The sequence below is a fragment of the Tamandua tetradactyla genome, chromosome 2, assembly GCF_023851605.1.
Source record: "Tamandua tetradactyla isolate mTamTet1 chromosome 2, mTamTet1.pri, whole genome shotgun sequence".
In the NCBI taxonomy this organism is placed as follows: Eukaryota; Metazoa; Chordata; class Mammalia; order Pilosa; family Myrmecophagidae; genus Tamandua; species Tamandua tetradactyla.
Window position 1 is genome coordinate 169,165,895 of NC_135328.1, and position 24,312 is coordinate 169,190,206.

Consider the following 24,312-nt stretch of genomic DNA (forward strand, 5'->3'; position numbering starts at 1 on the left):
AACCAAGAGGCAGTGAACAAAATTATAAAGATGCTAGTAATTTCATGCTTTTTTCTGCAACTCCTCAGTAATGCCTCTATGGAAAATTCACTTAGTCAAACAGTTGTACCAGCTTTTCATATTTCATTTCCTTAAATACTCATTCCTCCAATTTAAATTACCATCATTGTACAACGTGAAGATGCAAATTCATGCACTTATCTTCACCTAGACTAGTGCAACAGGTGTCCCCACTCCAAATCAGGTTTCATATTGCATTTAAAGTGATTTTTTTCTTGAATATAATACTCCTTTACAAGTAAAAAAAGGAAAGAAAAAAATTTTCAATGTATTCAAGACCTATAAAATGATTGAAGGTCCTCCATGCTCTAGTCTTATCTCCTACTGTACCCTTCATGCTAGAGCCACACATTTCCCAGACTATATCATATCTACTTTTGTCTCAGTTTCTATGCTCAAGCTGGTCCCTCTTCCAGGAATGGCTCCTTTCCAAATTCTTATCCAGTGAAACCCTACTTGTTGTTAAAACTCCCAGATTGAATGTTGCCTTATCTATGAAGACGCCCCGAATTTCTGGTCACTCCCAAAGTGATTCACTAATTCAATAAATATTTACTGAGTACTTATACAAAAGCATGATGCAGGTGTTGAAGAAACAATGATGAGATAAACAAACACGGTCTCTACTTTTATAAAGCTAGTATCTATCTCATTGGGTTATGAGGATTAAATGATATATAACATGTTAAGCCCTAAAAATAGGGCCTAGCACATAGTCACATTTAAAAGTATTAGCTAGTAGTGTTGCTGCCTAACCATTCTATCTAAAATAATTGCCCTTCCTCCTGACATACACTATCACTTTCTATCTTACTGTTTTATCTTTCTCTTAACATTTCTAAGTACTTTTCATTATATATATTTATACACTTATTTGTTTATTATCTACTTCCCCCACTACACCCATCAATTTAAAAAACAAAACAAAACACTATAACACTGGTGCAGAATATCACCTGGCCTTTAGCAGCTGGCTAAAAAACATCTGTATATCAAAATTTTTTTTAAGGCCAGAGGTGGAGACAGACATAAATCAAATAATCACAGCAAGAATTATAAAAATACATGCTATGAAGAGGAGCTACAGAATAGAGAGAGGAGGGATCTTAGCTTTTTGGGGGGAGGGAAGTAAGCAAAATAGAGACAGGGTTTCCCTGAGTTTTTTGAGTTGAAAACTCCAGGATATATAAGAGTTAAGCAGGAAAGAGAGAGTACCACCACAGGTCATTTGCATGTGCTGTTCCTTCTATTTGGACGGTTCGTTCCACAACAGAACTTCTATACTTAATCATTCAGTTCTCTTCTTCAAAGTAACATCCTCTGGGAAGCCATCTCTGACTATCCGATTCTGCGATCCCACAATCTTCCCTTTCTAGCACTCTTTACATTTAAGATGATTCTTTTTGCTTGATGTCTATACTGTCCATATACATAAGAGACAAAAAGGCAAGGACCACATCTGTTTTATTTTATCCTTAACACCAGCACAGTCAATGGAACTAAAAAAATAAGTTTAAAAAATGAAAAGTAAGGACTAGATCTAGGACCAATGGTTCCCAAAGTGTGGTTCATATTCCAGCAGCAGCAGAAGCATCACCTGGGTACTTGTTTGCAAATGCAAACTCTCTCAAGCCCTGCCCCAGACCTAATGAATTAAAACTTGGGGGCTTAGCACAGCAAGCTCTCCAGGTGATTCTGATTTACAGTTTTTAAACTCCTGTCTTAGACATCACAACTATTCCAAACACAACATAAGGAAAAATTTGAAAAATAGGAAAACACAAATAATAAATTTATTTGTGAAATTTATAATAATCATTTCATTAAATATATTTAGTTATTGCATGCTTACTAAACATATTGCACAAGGAAAACAAAAAAGTGGCCTCTAAAGATAATTACCAGCTCATAAATAACATTTGCCTTCACCTTTTCCTCACATATACTCTTATTCTGTGTGTGTTTAAACAAGTAAGGAAAAATCAATGCCAAATATATCTTTTTAGCCTCATTTCCTACCACACATTTTCATTTCTGCATCCCACCATGCTACATAGGTGTAGCCCTGTTTCCTACAATACATTCTAATTTCTTAGTACTTTCTTTTCACATTCAGAATGAAGCATTATTCCCATTTCCAAAATGATCTATATAAATCCTATTAATCTTTCAGGCCCAGCTCAAATGCCACCTTTTGATCCTAAATATCCAAAGAGGAATGCATAACTCCTCCCTCTATACTCCTATACCCATTTTCAGTGGGAGAATCAATACTTTCAAAAATCTAGTAATTTGGGACAGCTCTAATCTGAGAAGGTGATCATGTTACTAGATTTCCTTTTCATATCAAAAATAAGGTTCTCAAACTCACCCTTTCTGTGTAGTCCACTAGCTTCCTCAATTTTCAGTTTAAGATTATGATACTTGTCAGGTAAGAAGATGAGACCACAAAGTGATTCAAACACCTACTTGTCCTGGGCACTGGGAACAACAGAAATTAGTAAGGCACATTGCTGCCTTGAAGAACTCATGCTCTAATGTAAGAAAGAGGTTAGCACACTGACAGTGTGATAAGTGGGTGGTGAATATGAAGGACTGCTGAGGGGAGCAGATATGAAAGAATGATAACCTACAAATGTAGGAGTCAGTGAGTCAGGGAAAGTTCAAAGATTAAATGATTTTATAGTAAACTACTTTCCTAAAAATCAAATAGGGGGAAAAGTAGAAACTGACTAACTTCCTAGAAGAACATGATTATCAGTACTTAGTTTTGCCTTATTCTTTAGGCCAAAATTTAGCCTGGTGCATACGATGGAGCAAAGTTTTTAATAAATGTTCTCAACCTCTGTGCAACAGAGCTCAACCCAAAACGAAATGAAGCCTCGACCTATTTTGAGACAGAAAGGACAACAATTCCAAATACAAAGTTCTCCCAACTCAAAACAGAGTAGGCAAAACAAATGAACCCTTTAGAAGGTATTAAAGAGACTGTCACAGTCTGAATGCCAAGCTGAATTTTCAGTCCTCAGATGCCCTGGACTCTGCTGTCTCCACACAAAAATAAATAATTTGTTCTAAGTCAAGCCTGTAAATGAATATTTTAAAATTTTCCAAACTGTACTTTAAAAAACGCTCAAAATAAAAATAAATTTCAAAGCATCATTGGTTAGTTCTGTCGGAACGCTAGATACCCCATAAGTTCAGAGTCTTCATGCCGGCCTCTCCCCACGGCTCCGTTCACCACTCAGGTTTTGCCCTGACACTAGGTAACAAGGATCCCAATACCTACAATCCCTCCCTTTTCCTCTCCTAAGAAGAAAAAGAATTCCCATCTGACCGCCCAGCAGCTCCTGGGAAGCAATAGCTCTGAAATTGTTCCTGTTCAGACCCCTGAATCCCGGAGAAGGAAATGGGGACAGCTGTGAGAAGGGAGAAGGCACATCCGATAAAGATGGGGAAAGAAAATGTGGGTGCCAGAGGACAACGGGGAGAGGGCATACTGCGAGGAGGGGGCAGTGGGGATAAAACAGGAAGGAAAGCAAACGGCAGGAGCGACAAATGAAGGAGAAAAAGGGAAAAGATGTAGAGATTCCAGAAGAGAGAAAAAGGCAAAATGGAAGCGAAAAGGAAGGGTGGGAATAAAGGACGAAGAGGGGGCGGCAAAGGGGGAAGCGAGCTAGGCTGTCACTTGGGGGTGATAAAGAAGGTGTCACCGGGGAGGAGGGTGATTAAGGGGGTGTCGCCTCACAGGGTTTACCCCAGCAGGTGGACGGAGGATAAGGGGAAGGAGGGGCGCGACATCGAGGGGGCGGTAACAAGGGCGTAAGGTGAAGGCAGGGCGGAAGGGGCACCAGAGTCTCGGAGGGTTAGTCCGCAGGGGCCAGGGTGGCGGGCGGCTGCGGCTCAAGCAGGCCTCGCTCCCTCACCATGGCTGCGCCGGTCTGGTCCTCAGGCATGCAGCCTTTGTCCCTGGTACGGCGGCGGGCCGGGCCCGAGCCCGCCCCCAGGCTTAGCCGGCGCGGGGGCTCCAGCAGGCTCGGTCGAGCGGCGGCTCCGGGCTCTGCCCAGGCCTCGGCCTCCTTCCCACAGAAGCTGGCAGAAGAGCCGCAGCAGCCGCAGCAGCCCCAGCCGGAGCCGAAGCACAGACTCCGCCCCCATCAGGCCCCGCCCCCGCCCCCGAGCCAGAGTTTGACCCCGCCTCCCTCCTCAATGCGCAGACTCAGCCGAGGTGCCGCCCCGGCGGTCGACGACCTTCTGGTTTCTCTCCGCCCAGGCCCTTAAAGGAGCCACACTCCTTCAAATCCTACCCCTCCTTCTCTTTAAAAATAATAAGAGCTTTGAACATCACGTTATGGCAGGAATCTGTTGTACCCACTAGTTTCAGTCACCTATGAAAGTGTGGGTCACTTCCTCTCATTCTTCAAGCTTTTAGCTCGGGTTCACTGTCACTATTATTGTCAGCTTTCAGAATTCCATTGTTCTCTTAGATGATTTTTGCAATGCCCTGACCGCTCGGTTCCTGTCCTTTGGCGATTCCCCTGCCTCAGCCTCTCACTCTCATACTCTAATCTTAGATCTTCCCATCACCAATAATTGTAACCCCTCCATAATCTCAATTTTAATCATACAACTCTCCCACCACAGTCGTCTTCCTTTCTAGCTCATTCTAGTACTTCAACTCCAAAATTTCATTAACTCCACCAAGACCCAGAGTCCCTTGATCTCTTACTGCTTTTTCACTATTCCTCATTACACTCATGTCCTCCCTTCTCTCCTTAAACCGGTTAAATTTTATTGTCCATCATGAAAATCACTCCCACGTAGTCACCTCCGTCAGTCCTTCGCTCCTTTCTGAGAAACTCCAAATCTGCAGCAAAACGGGGAATGGACGAACAGTCAAAACCATCCTTTAAATCAGATATCATTATCCTCAAGTGGATTATACTACTACATTTCTCCAGATCCATATACTCTTCTACTGTGCTAGACAACCTTTTCACATCTCTCCTCAAACTTTCAACACTTCATTTCTCATCCTCACTTCACTGATGGTTTTGCTACCAATTTCAATGAGAATATTAAAGCACACAAACAAAAAAACTTTCGCAAGCTCCCATCACCCACCACAACTTTCGACTTAACTGTACCTCTGCTCATTTACTTTGCCTTCAAAGTTTTCCTTACTAAAAATGAACTATTTGTCTCCTCATTAAGTCAAACTCTCCACAGTTTCCCAAACTATCTGTCATGAAGGACCCAGTTTTCTTTTCCACAATCGGTTGCAGACCTATATTTTTGTAAAATTCAATAAAAATTTGTTACTAGAAAAATGAAATTTTAAAATAACATACAAACACAATAAAAGAAAAAATAGATAAATGTGACTTCATCAAAATTAAAAACTTTTGTGGATCAAAGGACTTTATCAAGAAAATATAAAGACAACCCACAGGATGGGAGAAAATAATTGGGAACCAGACTTCTAATAAGGGTTTAATATAGAGAATATATAAAGAACTTCTTCAACCCAACAACAGACACAAGAACCAATTTTAAAAATGGGGGAAAAAAAGACTTAAATAGACAGTTCTCCAACGAAGATATACAAATGGCCAATAGACACATGTGAGAATGCTCAAAGTCATTAGCCGCCAGGGAAATCACAATGAGATAACATTTCACACTCACTAAAATGGTTACTATTAAAAATGAAAAATTACAAATGTTGGGGTGTATGAGGCAAAATAGGAACACTCACTGATTTTCGGTGGGAATGTAAAATGGTGAATTCTCTTTGGAAAGCAGCTTGGTGACTCCTCAGAAAGGTAAGTGTAAAATTATCATATAATCCAGCAATCCCAATTCTAGGTATAGACTCAAAAAATTTGAAAGCAGGGACTTGAGCAGATATTTGCACATCAATCAGCAAAAGACAAAAGCAATTTAAGTGTCCAACAACCAATGAATGGAGAAACAAAATGGATATTTAAACACGATAAAATATCATTCAGCCATAAAAAGAACTAAAGTTCTGATGCATGCTACAACATATATAAACCTTAAAGACACCGTGTTGTGTGAAATAATCCAGACACAAAAGGACAAATACGGTAAGTGCATATGCGTATGTATAGTCAGAAACGAGAATACAGGTAACCAGAGACCTAGTGGAAGAGGAGAATAGGCAGATAATGTTTGATTGGTATGGAGTTTCTGTTTGGGGTGATGGAAACGTTTTGGCAATGGATTATGGGGATGGAGGCACAACTTTTCATAGGTAACTAACAGCACTGAATTGTGTATTTGAAAAGGGATAAAAAGGGAAATTTTAGGCTGTATATAAGTTAACATACACATACTCAAGCCCAAAGAGTGAACCCTAATGTAAACAGTGGGCTAAAGTTAATAACATAATAATTGTTCCATGAATTGTAACAAAAGAACATACTAATGCAAAATGTTAATGATAGAGAAAAACTGTGTGTGTGTGTGTGTGTGTGTGTGAGAGAGAGAGAGAGAGAGAGAGAGAAGGGAGTTTATGGGAATTTACAACTGCTCTAACAAAAATCTTTTAAAAAAACATACAAGAGCGAAATAGACAAAATAAAATGTCAATGGCTGAAAGATTACAAACAGAGTCGAGAGGTTGCCCTGGAGGTTATTCTTACGCATTATATAGATATCACCTTTTTAGTTAAGATGTAATGGAGAGGCTGGAGGGAACTGCCTGAAACTGTAGAGCTGTGTTCCAGTAGCCATGTTTCTTGAAGATGATTGTATAATGACATAGCTTTTGCAATGTGACTGTGATTGTGAAAACCTTGTGTCTGATGCTCCTTTTATCTACGGTATGGACAAATGAGTAAGACATATGGATTAAAAATAAATAAGTAGTAGGGGGAACAAATGTTAAAATAAATTTAGTAGGTTTGAAAAATATATATATGTATGTCCCGAGGTGGCTTTTGACATCCTGATAGCTCAGAGGATAAGAATGTGGAATGTTTCTGCAGATATGAGTGGGGCCCCAATTTCACCATTCTTTAGACAAGGGCGGTATTCATTAATTCTTGATTCACATGGCAAGGACCTTTGGTGATCCATTTTGTGTGATTTCCCTCAAAATTCTCACTCTTTGTCTGGATTAAATGGTGCTAATATAGAAAAGCTTGGGAGAAAGAAAACACTGGCCTGGGAGAATGTCCACCTTAGAAATTAATTTTTCATAAGCACTGGCTAGGAAAAGGGCAGGAGCTGCCTGATGAGTCTGGACCCCTCTTCAGATCAATTACTTTTTCCTTTCCTGCCCCCCAAATTCATTATAAACCTGAAGTCCAAATGTTCTACTAGGTTGAGCTATAGAATTCAAGTGGGAAGGACCTGAAGTTGGTTGTGCCTTATCTGTTTTGTTTGCATACTTCCCAAAGTAGGGAGCAACCATAGAATCTATCTGATTCTTCATGGAAAATAGGACTAAAAACAATTAAGGAAACAATGGCATAAGTGTGCCAAATAGGAGAAGTGTCTTCAACATAAATGCGTTTATTCTGTTACAATATATCTTTAAATTAATTGAAAAATATTGAAAGTATGATTTCCATATTGAAAATTTCAGGAAATATTTCAAAAGTGAAAACATTCCAAAAAAAAAAATACAGAATACAATTACTACTAGATTCAATAGACATAAATTTTTCTGTCAAATTGCTATAGACCAAAAAAAAAAAAAATTGCTATAGACGTTTTAAACATTTACTCTCAATTTCTGTCTCAAACCAGTGAGAAACAGTCCAAGGCAGCACCCCGAATAGCACCGTACTACGTCTCCTTCCATTGCACTTTCTCAAACACATCTGCCCAGCAATTTTTCCTTATTCCAACATGTTCTAGTTTCCTAGCTGCCGGAATGCAATATAACCAGAAATGGGATGGCTTTTCAAAAGGGGAATTTAATAGATTGCTAGTTTACAGTTCTAAGGCTGAGAAAATGTCCCAGTTAAAACAAGTCTATAGAAATGTCCAATCTAAGGCATCCAGGGAGACACCTTGATTCAAGAAGGCAGATGAAGATCAGGGTTTCTCTCTCATTATTGTTAAATAAAAAAGTAAGATCTGGAAACAGGGTATTGCGTGCTAGCATTCCTGTATGATTATGTACATATAAAATATCCCTTGAAAAGTATAAAAGAAACTGGTAGTGTCGATTGCCTGATTGTCACCAGAGAAAACTGGATGGTGGAGAAATAGGAAAAAGGGGGGACTTTTCATAGTGTAGCCTTTTGTAACTTTTGAATTCAAATCACATAAGTGTTCTTCCTTTTCTAAAAGTAAATAAATTAAAATTTAAAAGATAATTATTTAGAGGTACTTCTTTATTTTACAATAACATAGATTTTTACAAAGAGGGATGCCTTTATCAGTGCTCCTTATTTTAAGATTGGTCTGTGCAGTCTTTTATTCCGGTTGAGTTATTCTGGGTGGTTACTCAGCATAAGGGTAATGAATATAATTGTCAAATAGTTTATAATTTCAAGTGAATAAATATTGTTTTCTTCTACAAACATTCTAACAAATATAGTTTCCTATAACAATTAATAATCTTGAGATTACAAATTGAGATTCCTTCACACTATTAAAATAAAACTTTTTTTTTTTTTGACAGACAGATGGGTTTATTTTAAGGATTTGGCTTGCACAATTATGGAGGCTGGTAAATCTAAAATCCATAGGCAGGTCAGCAGGCCAAAAACTCCAAGGGGATTTGATGCTGAAGTCTTGAAGAAGAATTTCTTCCTCTCTCTGGGACCCTCAGTTCTTTGCTCTGAAGACCTCTACTGAGAGGATAGGCTCACTCCTATCGTGCAGGGAACTTCATTTACTTATAGTCCACTGATCGCAGATGCTGAGCCCATCTACAGAACACATCACAGTCACACAGAGGCCCGTGTCTGACCAAACAGCTGGACCCTGTAATGTGGCCAGGTGAGGCCCAGCAATTGCTGGGGCAAGGCCATGTGCTGCACCATGTCAGGCAATCAGCCAGCTTGCAGACCGCTGTGGTGGGAAATGAGGATGGCTCCTGCAATGGCTTCTGGGCTGACGACAATCTATTGGGGGACATGCATCCCTGATGGCCGGTCAGTAGGGGATTCTGGAAATTTCCACACTCCCATGCATCACATAGCTGATGCTTCAACCAACCCTTGAGTCCTCTCAGTCTCAGAGAAGCCGCCTCTTGGCTAATTTTCCCTCTGCCTCTCCTCTGTCCCCATGTCTTGTCTTCACACCAAGCTTCTTGCTTTGTTCTTGGCTGTCTTGACACCTGTAATTCTGGTCTGGAGAGGGCTGCAGTGCACCCCCAGTGAGAAGGCTGAGTACCTTCACCTGAAGATGTATTGCCCACTAAGGAAGCAAATGGATTACCACCAAATTGTCACATTATATCTGGATTATTTAGCATAAGACTAATTTCTGGATTTCTCTGTATCAACTGCTGCATTTGTGGATTGGCCATAATTAACTGCCTCATCAGGATTTGACAGCATGCTCTGGACAAAGGGATTTTCCATGACCTGAACCATCATTTCAGGGTTGGACATAAGCTGCCACTGCATCTGGCTTTGTAGTTCAGAGAAGTTAGATGTATTCAAACCCAAGCTACTCAGACCTGCAAGCCCTCCAAGGCCACCTAAACCGAAAGGGTTACTAGGAGCACAACCAGATGTGGAGCTACTATTAGGAGCAGATGATGTGGTAACATTGCTTCCAGTGGTGTTTGTTTCCTGAGCTGAATGAAACTGAGGCCTTTATAAGCCCCCGTTGAGAACTCCTCGGGATTGCTCTCTGATTCCTCTTTCTTGAGTTTCTGAGGCAGTCACCCATCGCCGGCTAATAAAGATTCCTAATTGGCTTGCAAATTGCTTTGACTTGTGTGGTCTCTCTTCTGGTGCGCCCCACAACATATGGCATGGAAGAAAATCCTGGCTCGTTTATGCTGCGGCCGCACCGGCGTCCATGGACCAAGGTGAGCGCAGCCTCCCCGCGCTAGCGGCTTTGGGCGAGTCCTGCACAGCAGCGCGTGAGCTCCATCCTCTCTCCCTCTCGGCTGCGCCAGCGCCGCGTCCGCCCGCTCTCTAAAATAAAACTTTTGATATCATTGGGAAGCTCTGCTCCTTTTGATAAACATAGAAAACCAGCCTTATAGAATTCAGAGTAAATTTAGCTTTAACTTAAATTCAAGGATAAGTGGTATGTAATTATTCACTATTCTTTCCTTCTATCTATATAAACAGAAGTTAATGGTTAATTCAGTGATTTACCCTCTCAAAAATCCTTGTATCCTTTGAAAATTTCTGGTATTGAATTTTGGTGGCCCCCGCTTTTCGACCAAATTTTAATCAAGGCTGAATCTAAGGTACTGAGGGTTTATGACAGTTTATTTCTACAAAAAGTCCATTGTTTACAGAATCTGTAAAGACATTCAAATTCTTAAATGATTGCTGTTATTATTCTTATTAAGAGACCATCAATGTGCTTCATTTTACTCTAGGAGGTAGAGCTAGAAGCAAAGGGGTAGTAAGAAGTTACAGGAAGATTTTATGTAACAACAAAAGGAAGAATTATGCTGTATAGAATAGCTACTTGTGGGGTGGTGAGCTCCTAGCCACCAGAGTTGTACAAAAGGGCTGAGTGTTTGGAGGTGGTGTCATGACGGGGGCAACAGCCCTTTTGCTGACTCTGGCAGTGTTTCATGATGACATGAATCTCAAGGACTTCCAGTATGATGAATTCGGAGACTGATTTCTACCCCTGCCCATGTGGGGATAACTTATCCATCACCAAGGAAGATTTGGAGAATGAGGAAGACATGGCAATGTGACCTAGTTGCTCTCTCATTATAAAAGTGATTTGTGACAAAGATCAGTTTATGCATGGAGAAACAACCTCAGCACCTTCCACCAACAAAGAAGTAGTTAAATGATGAATAAGGCTTTAAGAATCCAAATCTCCAACAGTTGAGGATGAGCTGAGAAGAAAAATCAAATGCAAAGTTACAGAACCCTTCACAAGGACAACAGTTTGTGGTTTGTTGTTCTGTTACAGAGTGTAGATTTTTTCCATAACTGCCACATTCACCTTCAGTTAAAGAAGCATTCTACTTATGCAAGCTTAGCTAGATATTGCTAATTGCTATGGTATGCCAAGCCCAACCACCAGTATTCCTGTAAACCCTAAAGAATACCCAGGGCTCCGAGACTCTACAAAAGTTTCACACGCTAAGTTTATTTTTCAGAAACCTATAACCTCCAGATGTTTCCTAGGCCAGATAAGCCCTGAAACACAAAGTTATCAATCTCTTCAAGAACATCAACCAGTTGCATCCCCCCACCCCATAATGTCGACACCCATTTCCAACATGAAGTTAGAATATTCATTGCCCAAATATCCCTGAAGAGTGGGAGGATCAAACGAGAAGGAGAAGCTGTATCAGAGAAGATAGGATTTAACAAATGAGTATGATTACTGAATCATTATATTGATATTTCTTTCTAGTCTCCAGTGTCACAGAGCAGCTGGAAGGAAATACCTGAAATGGTGGAACTGTAACCTACCCCACACTCTAGCTTTATTCTAAAACCACTGGTTAAAATGTACTTTGAAAAAAAATGGATAAAAATAATAAATAATGAGGGATAATGGGTAAAATAAATTAGGTAGATGGAAATGCTAGTGGTCAATGAGAGGGAGATGTAAGGGGTATGGGATGTATGAGTTTTTTCTTTATTTCTTTTTCTGGAGTGATGCAAATATTCTAAAAAGGGATCATGGTGATGAATGCACAGCTATGTGTGATGCTGTGAGCCGCTGATTGCAAACCGAGTATGGACTATATGTGTGTAAAGATTTATCAATAAAAATGTTTTTTAAATAAAAAGCAACACACTAAAGGAAAGTGTCAACAAAAATGAGGGTATATGGGAATGCTGTGATTTCACATGATTTTTCTGTAGACCTACAACTTCTCTAAAAAAATTAGAGGAAATAATAATAATAGAACATATTTCACAGGCCTCTGTATTAGGTGTTTTAAATGAGGTAATTCATATAAATTGCTTCACACAGTGCCTAAACATGAATCTCTCAATAAATGCTGGCTACTACTGCATAAAAAAGTGTACTTTGAAATTTATCACTCTTTTGTATATATGTTATATTTCACAATAAAAAATGTAAAAAAAAAAAAAAAAAGAAGCAATCCATAACATGACATAACTGGATTTCATGCATAAAACTTTGAATTGCAAGTGTTCTTAATTTTCCATCCAAATTTTTTAAAAAAGATAACTTCAAATCATTACTTTTTCCCCCTCAATTTCATCATTTTTATATCTTAAACCTAATTACTTCAGTATCCTAGAATCATCTGCCGTAGTCATTAGAATATCTTGACAAAAAGGGGGTTATGTTTTTTAACATGTCATGATGGTTAGGTTCTGGTGTCAACTTGGCCAAGTGATGATGCCCGGTTGTCTGGTCGGGCAAACACTGGTCTGACCATTGCTGCAAGGATATTTTGTGGCTGTTTGATAAAGCAGAAGGCTGGTGTATTAAATCATCAATCAGTTGATTGCATCTGTGGTTGATTACATCTGTGGTCAACTGAGACACATCCCCCAAGATGAGATTATTCAATCAGTTGAAGACTTTTAAGAGAGAAGAAAGACTCTTGCACTACTTCTTCAGCTAGTGTGCCTCTCCCGTAGAGTTCATCCAGACCCTTCATTGGAGCCACCAGCTTCACAGCCTACCCTATGGATTTTGGACTCTTCCATTCCCATCTATTCCCAAAGGTTGTGTGAGACACCTTTATAAATCTTATATTTACCGATCTCTCCTGTTGGTTCTGTTTCTCTAGAGAACCCTAACACACATAGTTATTAAGATTATTAAAATTAGCTCTTTCTGTGAGGTTTATGTTGTCCAAAACCTAAATTTTCTGTAGCGCATAATCTAACTCAACCTCCCTGGATAGCTCATTTAAACAACCCAAACACATGGAGCTCAGAACGGGAATGAGGGCTTATAATTCTGTATAGCTTAATGTAATACCTTGATACATCCCAGAGTATGTTGAGCATACTCTGTTAAAAAGTACTGGCAAAGTCCCTGGAAAGATGGGAGAAAGTGATTAAGCTTTACCACTGGGAAAATCCCTGATACCCTCAAAAATTAAAGACTCCCAAGTCATTAGGCCAAGCCCTTGATCTTGAAGCTTGCTCTTGTGAAGCTTATTTCGTTGTGGAGAAGCTAAGTCTACCTATAGTTATGTCTAAGAGTTACTTCCAGAAAACTCTTTTGTTGCTCAGATGTGGCCTCTCTCTCTCTCTCTAATCCCAAATCTGCAAATAAAATAATTTTCCTCCCTATCTATATGTGATATGACATGCAGGGGTGAAAGTCTCCCTGGCAACGTGGGGTATGATGCCCAGGGATAAGACTGGCCCTGGCACCATGGAATTGTTGCCTTTCTGACCAAAAGAGGGAAAAGAAATATAACAAAATAAAGTATCAGTGGCTAAGAGAGTTCAAATACAGTTGAGAGGCTACTCTGGAGGCTACTCTTGTGCAAGCTTCCACTAGACATTGCTACCTGCCATAGTTTGCCAAACCCCAACCAAAACCATTCCTGCCAACCCTAAAGAACACTTAGGGCTTTAGCTGAGATTCTACAAAGGTCCCATGCACTTTGATTACTTTCCAGAAACCTACAACCTCTAGATGGGTTCCTAGGACAGAGAAGTCCTGAAACCCAGAGGGGTCAGTCTCTCCAGAATATCAGTTAGTTCCATCCCCCTATTCCATATTATTGACAGCCCCTTCCAACATGAAAGTTAGTTGAGCATAGCCCAAATAACCCTAAAGATTGGGAGAAAGATCAAAGGAGAAGGTGGAGTTATAACAGAGAAGATAGGATTTAACAAATGAGTATGATCGCTGAATCATTATATTGATATTTCTTTTAGTCTTCAGTGTCTTGGAGTAGCTAGAAGGAAAAGTCTGAAATTGTGGAACTGTAATGCATACCAAACTCTGAAATCTGTTCTATAACTACTTGTTACAATGTATTTTGAAATTTATTCCTTTTTTTGTGTATGTATTTCACAATTTAAAAATGTTAGGAAAATTTTTTAAATGAAATTAGCCCTTCCTTTGAAATCTGACATCAACTTTGCTGTTCTAAATTTAAGAAAATTTGTGTCTCCTTAGTCTTGTCATTGTTAGAATATTCATATTCTTTTAAGCATGCCTTTTCTATTTCACTTCATGCATAGAGTGCCAGTTGTGGTATTAAAGAGGAAATATAGTGAGGTCACAATTTCTCCAGAGCTAAAACTTAGTGAAAAAGAAAGAAAAGTTTTAAAAATGAAATGGTCAAAGAATATCAAGTTTTCTTTTCTTAATATTCTGTTCGTTCCTTGAAAATCGATATAAGATAAAAAGACAGGCAGCCAAGGGAAGCAAAATTGGTAACAGAATGAGAGGAGCCAAACATGTCATCCTCATAAATGCTTGCGTGATTTTGCCAAATCAGAGCAAATAATATTTCTATGTCTGGATTTTGTTGCTTTTTAGAAAAGGCTAATGAAATTGTATTCCAGATGGAGGTTAATGCCCAGTCTTTGTGGCTGGAGGCAATGCTTTCAGCATGATTACAATATCATCCCATTATTCCCAAAAGGTGAAGCCTCTACAGCAGCTTCTGTTTGTTGAAAGATGAGCTTGAAAACTGGGGGTCTATTCTGAATAAATATGCCCATGGGGGCACATCTAGTGTGTCATAACCTGCAACCAAACCAGACATGCACTCTCACAGAGAGTTACTCTGGAAAAAAATAAATATATAAAAATAGTCCATTCATCTTCCTTTTCTGCAACACTGAGAAGTAGCACAAAATTAGAATCACTTATATAGATAGTCAAAAGTTCCCTTTATATATGCAACTTTCCACTAATATATATAAAGTTGAAAAAATGAACTAATGTCTGACAGACTATTTGGGAAATGGCTCCTGCAATTAAAGAGGAAAATGGCTTGCTAAAATTTAAGCATTCTATCACTGATTGATAAATGTATTGTACAAACTCACTGAAAGTTTAAATCAAAACAAGTGTATAGCCTTTTACATGCATGTCTCTGTGCAACCATTAGGCTGAGATATAATAAATCACCACGTTATTTTACATCTTCATATGAAATCTTCATAGGTCTATTATAAGTACAGAAGAACATCATAGGTCTATTATAATACAGAAGAACAAAAAGAAAAGTTGCCAAAGTTGAAACATCTCAGGAGAAAGGAAGCATAAACAGCATTGCCATCAGTGATTGGTGAAAAACAGCAACAGTTGGAATGATTTTGTTTCAAAGCAACCAAATCACTAAACTATGTGAATTACAAAAGAGCCATCAGAATTCAATCCAATGTTAAACAGAAAGTAAACTAGGGTTGTTTTAGATATGACTAGTATTCTGTGTTATACATGTACCTTATTTAGCCCAACAGACATTTCTGGAATCTTTCTAAGAACCGATGTGTAGTCCAGGCTCTGCCTCTTATTACCTTTTATAATCTTTGACAATGTCGGTGGATTCCTTATCTAAACAATTAGGTGACTGGATCAAATGATGTCTGAACTGTCAGGTCTAAAATGTCAGATTTGGTAGCTTGCAGGAACTGAAATGGCATCTGAAAACTCTATAAATGCAAACTATCCAAATCATGAATTACAGAGAAACAGACTATTCTTCAAAAACTTGGTGTTACCTCACTTTTGAATTCTAAAATTATAAAGACAGCTGTTTAAATGGTTCTACATATACTTTAGTGCATATAGAACTTTCTTCCAGAAAGAAACATTTTCCTTGGAAAGCACCTACATTTTTATTTATAACTGTACATATTAATTTATTACCAGGATAAACTATTGGTAAGCTAAATAAATTCAGATAATTCAAACCCAAAAATAAATAAATAAATAAAAGGCAGACTAAGTGAGAAAGTATTAGGGTACTGTGGACAGGAGATCCACAATGAGTAAAATACTGAGTTTGATGATCGCTAAAATTCGTTCTAATTCTAAAAGTTAGTGGTTCAAGAGGTTAAGTGGGAAAAGGCAAAAGCAAAGGATAGGAATTTCAACACAATTCACTGATTACTAAGGCAGGATTTCCTGTTATTTTTAATATTCAGTACCCTAAAACTTCTAGGGAGGGGATCATTAGGAAGGTCTCTACTGTCTTTTATGAACTCTGTTGGATAATGAAAAAGACTCCCAGTTAAAAATAAACAAGCTCCTCCTTTAATAAAGGAGAAAGCAAGCTTACTGGGTGAGATGAAATTTCAGCTGACTACCCTCTGGGCATAAAATGCTGAGCTGCATTCCAACCACACACCAGAACGAGAGACATAGGGCAAAAGTCTCCCATAAGCACAGTCATTATTAGAAAAGTCCCCCTGGTTGGTGGGCTGGCTATTCTCAGTGTCAATCTAGATGTGTCACAAGGATTTTTTTCAGAGCTGAGAGTAAAGTTGCAATACAAGCACCACTCTAGCAATCCCTCACAAATTCATAGCAGACAGCTTGTTTAGAAAGTGATCTTTCAGCCAGCCTCACATTTACTCTTTACAGCAATCCTAAGAGGCTGGTAGAAGGGGTTATTATTTCATTTGACACATGAGAAGAACCAGACTCAGACAAAGGAAACCTCATACATTAGCAAATGGTGGAAGAGCTAAATCTGACCCAGAGCTCATTCCACTAAACCTGACACAGACTCAGAGAGGACTGAAATTTCTGTCCAGAATAGAAAGGACGAGGTGAACAGGAGATCTTTCTGATAGTGCCGAATTAATTTTCTACTACAATGCATCACAAACTTTCGAGTCTTGCAGAATCACCTCTACTGCTTGTTAAAACAGTTTTCTGGGCTCCGCCCCAAAGTTTCTGATTCCTTAGGTCTGTATTCCCAAAAATCTCCATTACAAGCAAGTTTAAGTGCTCATCAAGCTACTGGTTGGGGAAGACGCTTGAAGAGTCACTCTCCATCTGTACCCTTCTCAATTTCTTCTAGCAGATGCCAGAAAGCAGGTGAGGATGATTTGATCAGAAAAATAGAAGGTTTACACCCCTCTAGATCACTTCTGAGGCCCAAGTGTACTATCTCAAAATGAGATGAAGGAACACCGTGCCATTATTTGGGAGGATTGAATTCTAGTCCTGGTTGTGACACTGTGTAGGCAGGGTTTGATGACCTTTAAGAAGCTGAGATGCTGAGGCCTTGGACAAGTCTTTCCTCTCTCTGGGTCTCAGATTTACCATCTGTAAAATGTCTGGAGGCCAGGGAATACTCAGAAGGGGTGATCTCCAAGGTTCCTTATCAGTTTTCACATTCTGGCTCCATGTTGAGGTAGCAAGTCTTGATTTCTCTGGTTACCCATACATCCAACATGGACAGGGAGTAGTTAATATCTAATATGGAATATGGACCATAAGAACTCTAGAAAATCAAAGTGTTGTTCAGAAATCCTCTTTGCATGATGGCTCCAAAGTCTTATGCAGTAGTTGATGAGAACTCTTGACAGTGGAATCAGAAAATATGTCTCCAGTGAAAAGAAAGTTGGATTAAAAATTAATTAATTCTGAACAGGATAAACCCAAATAAACCCAGGGTGCTGTACATTATAATCAAACTGTTGAATGATAAAGAGATAAAGAGAAAATTCTGAAAGCCACAATTGATAAGAAACATGTCGCACATACAAGGGAGCTTCAATAAGATTAAGTGCCAATTGCTTATAGGAAACCAGCAAGGCAAGATGGCAGTGGATGGCCTATTTCAAGAGCTGAAAAATTGCCAACCAAGAATTCTGTATGCAACAAAACTGTCTTTCAAATATAAGGGGGGAAAAAATGGGCACATTAAGACATTCCCAAATAAACAAAAGCTGAGGAAGTTTATCAACACTGGACCGGCCCTACAAGAAACACTTAAGGAAATTCAGCAGGTGGAAAGGAAGGAGCAATAGACAGTAATTTGAAGCTATGTGAAGAAATAAGGATTTCTGGTAAATGCAACAAAATGTATCAATATAAATGCCAATACTACTGTATTTTCGGTTTGTAACTCCGCTTCTTACTTCCTACAGGATCTAAAAGGCAAATGCATAAAATGTAATGAGAAGTCAGTAAATTTGGACTCTATTTATATATAGACTTGTAATTTGTGACAAGAACTACATAAAGGTGGGGGGATGGAGAGATACAGGAACATAGCTTGTATATACCATTGAAGTTAAGTTGGTATCAAAGCAAATGAGATTGTGACCAATTTAGAATGTTAAATTTAAGCCTTATGGTAACTAGAAGAAAATATCAGAGGAAATGCAAATTCATAGAGACAGAAATTAGAAGCCAGGTTGCCAGGGGTAGGTGGAATGGGGAGTTAATGCATAATACGTGCAGGGTTTCTCTTTGGGGTGATGTGAAAGTTTTAGTAATGGAAGGTGGTGAGGCTACTGCAACAGTATAAATATGAGTAATCCCTCTGAATGGTATGCTTAGGAGCGGTTGAGGTGGGAAAGTTTATGTTGTATATATGTTCCTACAATTTATAAAAAGAATGAGCAGCTAAAGAGACAATGACAGTTAATTGCAATATGTGATCCCGAACAGGATCTAATAATGGAGCAGAAAAAACCCCAAAAGACATATGAAAATATTGGAATATAAACTGTAAGCTTTAGTCATTTATGTATGTTTTTTAAATTTTTTATTATTGTTATTTTTTGCGTGTATGGGCAGGCACCAAGAACCGATCCCGGTTCTCCTGCATGGTAAGCAAGAACTCTGACTGCTGAGTCACCATGGCCCACCCTAAACTGTAAGTTTTATAACAGTGCTAAATTGCCAGATGCAGCAAAATGTTAACATTGGTGGCTCTAGGTATCTGAGAGTATAGGAATATGTTGGCGTTCTCTGTATGGCCTTGTCTTATTTTTGTAACTGTCCTGTAAATTTGAAAGTATTTCAAAATAAAAACCACTATTAAAACATATGATTTTTAGGGATATAATACGAATGCATTGGCAGGATAACAATTTCAGGGAAGCGCTTACCTCATAGGGGGAGTAGGGGGCGTAAATGGGAAGAGGTCCATAGGGGATTTCAACTGTACGAATAATGCTTATTTCTCAAGTTGGAAGATGACTGTATAGCTGTTCATTGTACTAGTCTCTATACCGTTTTGTGTGGCAAATATTTCATAACATTTTTTCTAAGATTCTTATTTTAAAAATTAATTAATTCTGACATATGCCACTCCATGGATTTACCCTGAAAACATTGTGTTGCATGAAATGTCAGATCCAAAGGCACAGATACTGTATGTTATATGAAATACTTAGAATATACAAATTTATAGAGGCAGAAAGTGGAGTACAGCTAGGGAGCAAAGGGGAGTTAATGCATAATGAATGCACGGTTTCTTTTTTGGGGTGATAGGAAAATTAGGGTAATGATGGAGATAAGTACACCCCAACAGTATGAATATGGTTAATCCCACTGAATTGTATGCTTGGGAGGGGTTAAGATGAGAAAGTTTATGTTGCGTATAGGTTTCTACAATTAAAAATCAGTTAAATCTCTTCTTTTTACAGTTTAATTAAATGAGAACAATGAACATGGGGCTTGTATAGGGACAAAGCAAACTCCCTGATGTGGAAAAAAAAAGCCTTCTCTGACTCATCAAGCTGAAGTAAAGCTCTCCAGTAAGACTGCATTTTACTATGTTATATATTTTATTATAACGTTTGAATCCTTTTTGCGTTTTCCTGACTTTTAATGTAAAGAGATAAAGGTAACTCCTAAAACTTGTAAAATATGTTTCAGAGAATTGTATGAAGGCACAAAACATGTTGATTATGAGAAAGAGCAGTAGTTTGAGAAATATGCTTGCTGTGACTCACTTCATCTATAAATGACCTCTCTAGTGTTTTCTTTTCTTTTCCTTTCTTTCCTCCCCAACACAGCAGTGAAACCTCTAAGCTAGAAAGCAATTTGGCAGTTTCGTCTGCTTTTATCCCTGAAGTTGCTAATTTTAGAATAAAGATGCCTCTGTTTCTGATTGAACATTAACATGCTGTGTTTTCCAATGAACAAAGAATCCAAGTCCAAAGACAAAGAGTGTGAAATTTAGAACAAGCTGAGACGATGAAGGCTGCCCAAACTTCTGGAGTGAGCCAAGGTGGACAATGACTAATCATCAGGTGAGTTGTTCATATGTCAAGGTCTCATCTGAAATCAGCTGCTTAGGGTTAGTATCTCTACCTTTTCATTGCTATCATCCACTAAATGCATTTATTGAAGACTTTGGCACCTGCCTCAGTCTTTACTCTATTGCAGGTATTGTCAAAGCGTGGTCCCCAGGTTGGCAGTATAAGCATCAACCAAAAGCCTAGTAGAAACTCAAATTATTGAGCTACCAAGACCAGCTGAATCAGAAACTCTGGTGTGGGGCCCAGAAATCTGTGTTTAAACAAGACTTCCAGGTTATTCTGCTATACACCAAATTTTGAGAACCACCAAGCTATTGCAAACTTATAGGAACTTAAGTGACTTCAACATTCACCTCAATGATCCGTCCAGTTTTCTGGCCTCTCTGTTCCTTGACCTCCTCAATTTTAATGAACCTCCTTTCCACTTCAGCATTCTATTCCCATGGCCAACCCTAGGCCTTGTCAAAACTAAAAATTGCTTCATATCTGAAGTCTGCAAACATCCTAAACACTGATCAAATCTTGTCTTTATTTTCTTACTCTCTTTGTTTTCCTTGAATTGTGACAAATTTTCCCATGGATTCAATTAGCTTGATGAATGCAAGCTAAGTTTACATTACTTTATTTTATTTCATTTTTTGATTAGAGAAGTTGTCAGTTTACAGAACAATCATGCATAAAATGTGGGTTTCCCGGGGGTGCATGAGTAGTTCAATGGTAATATTCTCACCTGCAGGATTCGATTCCTGGCCCCATGCACTTCCAAAAAAATAATGATCAACCAATGGTGCTTCAATAACAGGATATTCACACATACAGCATAATACACCCGTGTATGATTCCCATATACCACCTGTTTTAGTTTTCTAGGCTGCTGTAACAAATACCATGAAACGGATTGGCTTAAACAATGGGAATTCATTAGCGTACAGTTTTGAGGCCTTGAAAATGTCCAAATCAAGGTATCATTAAGCCAATGCTTTCTTCTTGAAGACCAGCTACCAATGATCCTTGGCTGTTCTGCCATATGGCAAGACACATGGCCACATCTGCTGGTCTCACCCTTCTCTTCTGGATTTCCTTCATTTCAACTTCTTTCTAAAGTGGCTACTCTCTCTTTGTCTGAATTTCATTCTTTTATAAAGGACTCCCATAATAGGATTAAGGTGCATCCTGAATGAATTGGGTCACACCTTAATTGAAGTTGCCTCACAGAAGGCCCTATTTACAGTAGGTCCACACCTACAGGAGAAAAGAACAAGTTTTTCTGGGGTACATACAGCTTCAAACCACAACACCACCCCATTATTTCACCTTGCATTGGTGCAGAACATTTTTACAATTGATGAAAGCACAGTTTTATAATTGTACTCTTAGCTATAGTCCATAGTTTAACTTAGGATTCACTTTATGTTGTAGAGGTCCACGGATTTTTTTCAAAATTTTATTCTAGTAACATAAATGTGGTTAAAAGGGGAAATTTTGGGTTATGTAAATGTTATTGGACTTTTTATTTTTAAGAACCTTATGCAGAGCCACAGTGGCTCAGTGGTAGAGTTCTCACCTGCCATGCCAGAGACCTGCGTTCAGTTCCTGGTGCCTGCCCACGTTAAAAAAAAGAAGAACCTTATGCAATCCCAAGATAAATCCAGTCATAAACATGATCTTCTGGTACCCTCTAATATGGAGAATTTTGAAAAACTATATGTAAGAAAATTAAGTTTAGCTTTCACACAAGAAGGTGCAGGAAAAGGCTGCAGGACCGCTCAAACCGGTCTTGCAGGTAGAGAAGGAGAGAGCTCTGACATAAGCCTAAAATTGGCGCCAAATAGGTAGAAGCAAGTTTAAGTAAGTAGCAACTAGGGTCATTGAAATGTATAAAGCATGATCACAAAAAGGGAACCTTTAGCGGGAAGTTTGAATTAGACTATGTAGATAGGCTGTAACCTCTAGAGTATCCAATCAGTGGAGAAATAGGGGAGAGGTCTGTCTGCTAGACTCAGGTATAAAATTTGTGGCATGTTATTGTTTGGCTCACCAGCCACCATTTTTTGGCTAGGTGCCCGTTCCTGCAAGACTGTGAATAAATTCTTTTCTTCTTCACAATTGGGTGAGAGTTTATTCTCTTTCAGGTATGGTGTTCTTCCTAACACTATGGTGCTCCCCACATCTACATGTTTATTATCGGTTTGGTGATTGCTTACTGAAGACTTCTTGCTTTGTTGTCCTGGGACTCTCCCTCAGAAGTCCTGCAGAAGGCGAGCCTCGGTAGCCCAGCAGGCGTAGTTCTCGCCTGTCATGGCAGAGACCCGGGTTTGATTCCTGGTGCCTGCCCATGCAAAAAAAACGAAAAACCCCAGAAGTCCTGCAGACTCAAATCATCCTTTTCACTAGTGCCCCAATCATTTTTGCCCCTAGGGCAATACCCCCACAGTAATATTCAGGATAGGTGAGGGGTATGTCTTTCTTTTTTTATAAGGTTTACAAAGCAATCATGCATAAAATACAGGATTCCCATACACCACCGAACCACCAACACCTTGCATTGGCATAGAGCTTCTGTTACAACTGATGATAGCACAGATGACTGTTTGTGTAGTGTTGTTCCACCGATTCTTTTTTAATTTTTTATTCTGTTACCATATATACAATCTAACATTTCCCCCTTTTAATCACATTCAGATGTGTTTCAGTGTTGTTAATTGCATTCACAATGTTGTGCTACCATCACCACCATCCATTACCAAACATTTCCATCATTCCAAATAGAATCCCTATACAACTTAAGACTTCACTTCCAAATCCCTATTCCCACTCCACCCCCTGGTAACATATATTCATGAGTTTATTCTAATTGTTTCAAATCAGTGAGATCATACAATATTTGTCTTTTTGTGTATGACTTCTTTCATTCAACATGATGTCATCAAGTTCGTCAATGTTGGCTCATGTATCAGGATTTCATTCCTTTTCATGGCTGAATAGTATTCCATTGTATGTATATATCACATTTTATTTATCTGTTCATTGGTAATGGACACTTGGGTTGCTTCCTTCTTTTAGCAATTGTGAATAATGCTGTAAGAGCATTTTGAAGCCTGTTTAAAGCCTGCTGCACAGACCATTGCTTTACCCACATCATTCCTGCTTCCTGTCTTTTCTTTTTTTATAGCTTATTTGTTTCATTAAGTAAAATTTACAAAAGACAGAAACTTTAGTTTTAAAAACTTTTAGACATCATTGAAGTATGCTTTGCATGTGATAAATGTGGTGAATTCCTGTTATTACATAAGAGTTGGGGATAGGTTATACATGTTAGATAACAATTTTGCAAACTGAGAAGTGGTATTGATAACATAAACACATTTTTAAAATAATTGAGACAATAACTAAACCTATAGTACTAAAGCTGAAAGGTAAGCCTCACTATGGTTTACCAAGAGATCCTGCCTGAGAATTCCTAGAGTCTGAGCCTGAATGCCCAGTTTATGAATATAATTTAAATTACTTAGTTATTCAGCAAGGCCATAATTATAAGTATCAATATTATTACACAGTCCTGAAAAATTAGGACTTTTTTACTTTGTACATTTATGTCCCAAAGAACAGATTTATCATTACTTAAAAAAAAATTGGGGGCATTTATCATCACAATAGACTTTTTTATCCTTCTTTATGAAAAATAACATATATACAAAAAAGTGATATATTTTAAAGCACAACACAACAATTAGTTGTCGAACAGATTTCAGAGTTTGATATGGGTTACAATTCCACAATTTTAGGTTTTTACTTCTAGCTGCTCTAAGATACTGGAGACTGAAAGAAATATCAATACACTGATTGATTCAGCAATCATACTAATATATTAAACCCTACCTTTTCTGCATAACTCCACCATCACCTTTGAACTTTC

The 24,312-nt window shown here is 38.5% G+C and overlaps 1 protein-coding gene and 1 pseudogene across 4 annotated transcripts in view; one reads left to right on the forward strand and one right to left on the reverse strand.

Moving 5' to 3' along the window:
* The window catches only part of ZYG11B (zyg-11 family member B, cell cycle regulator), a 198,561-nt gene extending 194,348 nt beyond the window's left edge, over positions 1-4,213 (reverse strand). For all 4 annotated transcript variants that reach the window (XM_077149622.1, XM_077149623.1, XM_077149621.1 and 1 more), the window contains exon 1: positions 3,987-4,213. In XM_077149622.1, the coding sequence (XP_077005737.1) occupies positions 3,987-4,016 (30 nt within the window). In that variant the 5' untranslated portion in view covers positions 4,017-4,213. The remainder of the gene's footprint in view (positions 1-3,986) is intronic.
* A 6,554-nt stretch (positions 4,214-10,767) lies between these two features.
* LOC143657850 (diphthamide biosynthesis protein 3-like) lies at positions 10,768-11,041 on the forward strand (annotated as a pseudogene).
* The last annotated feature ends 13,271 nt before the right edge of the window (positions 11,042-24,312 follow it).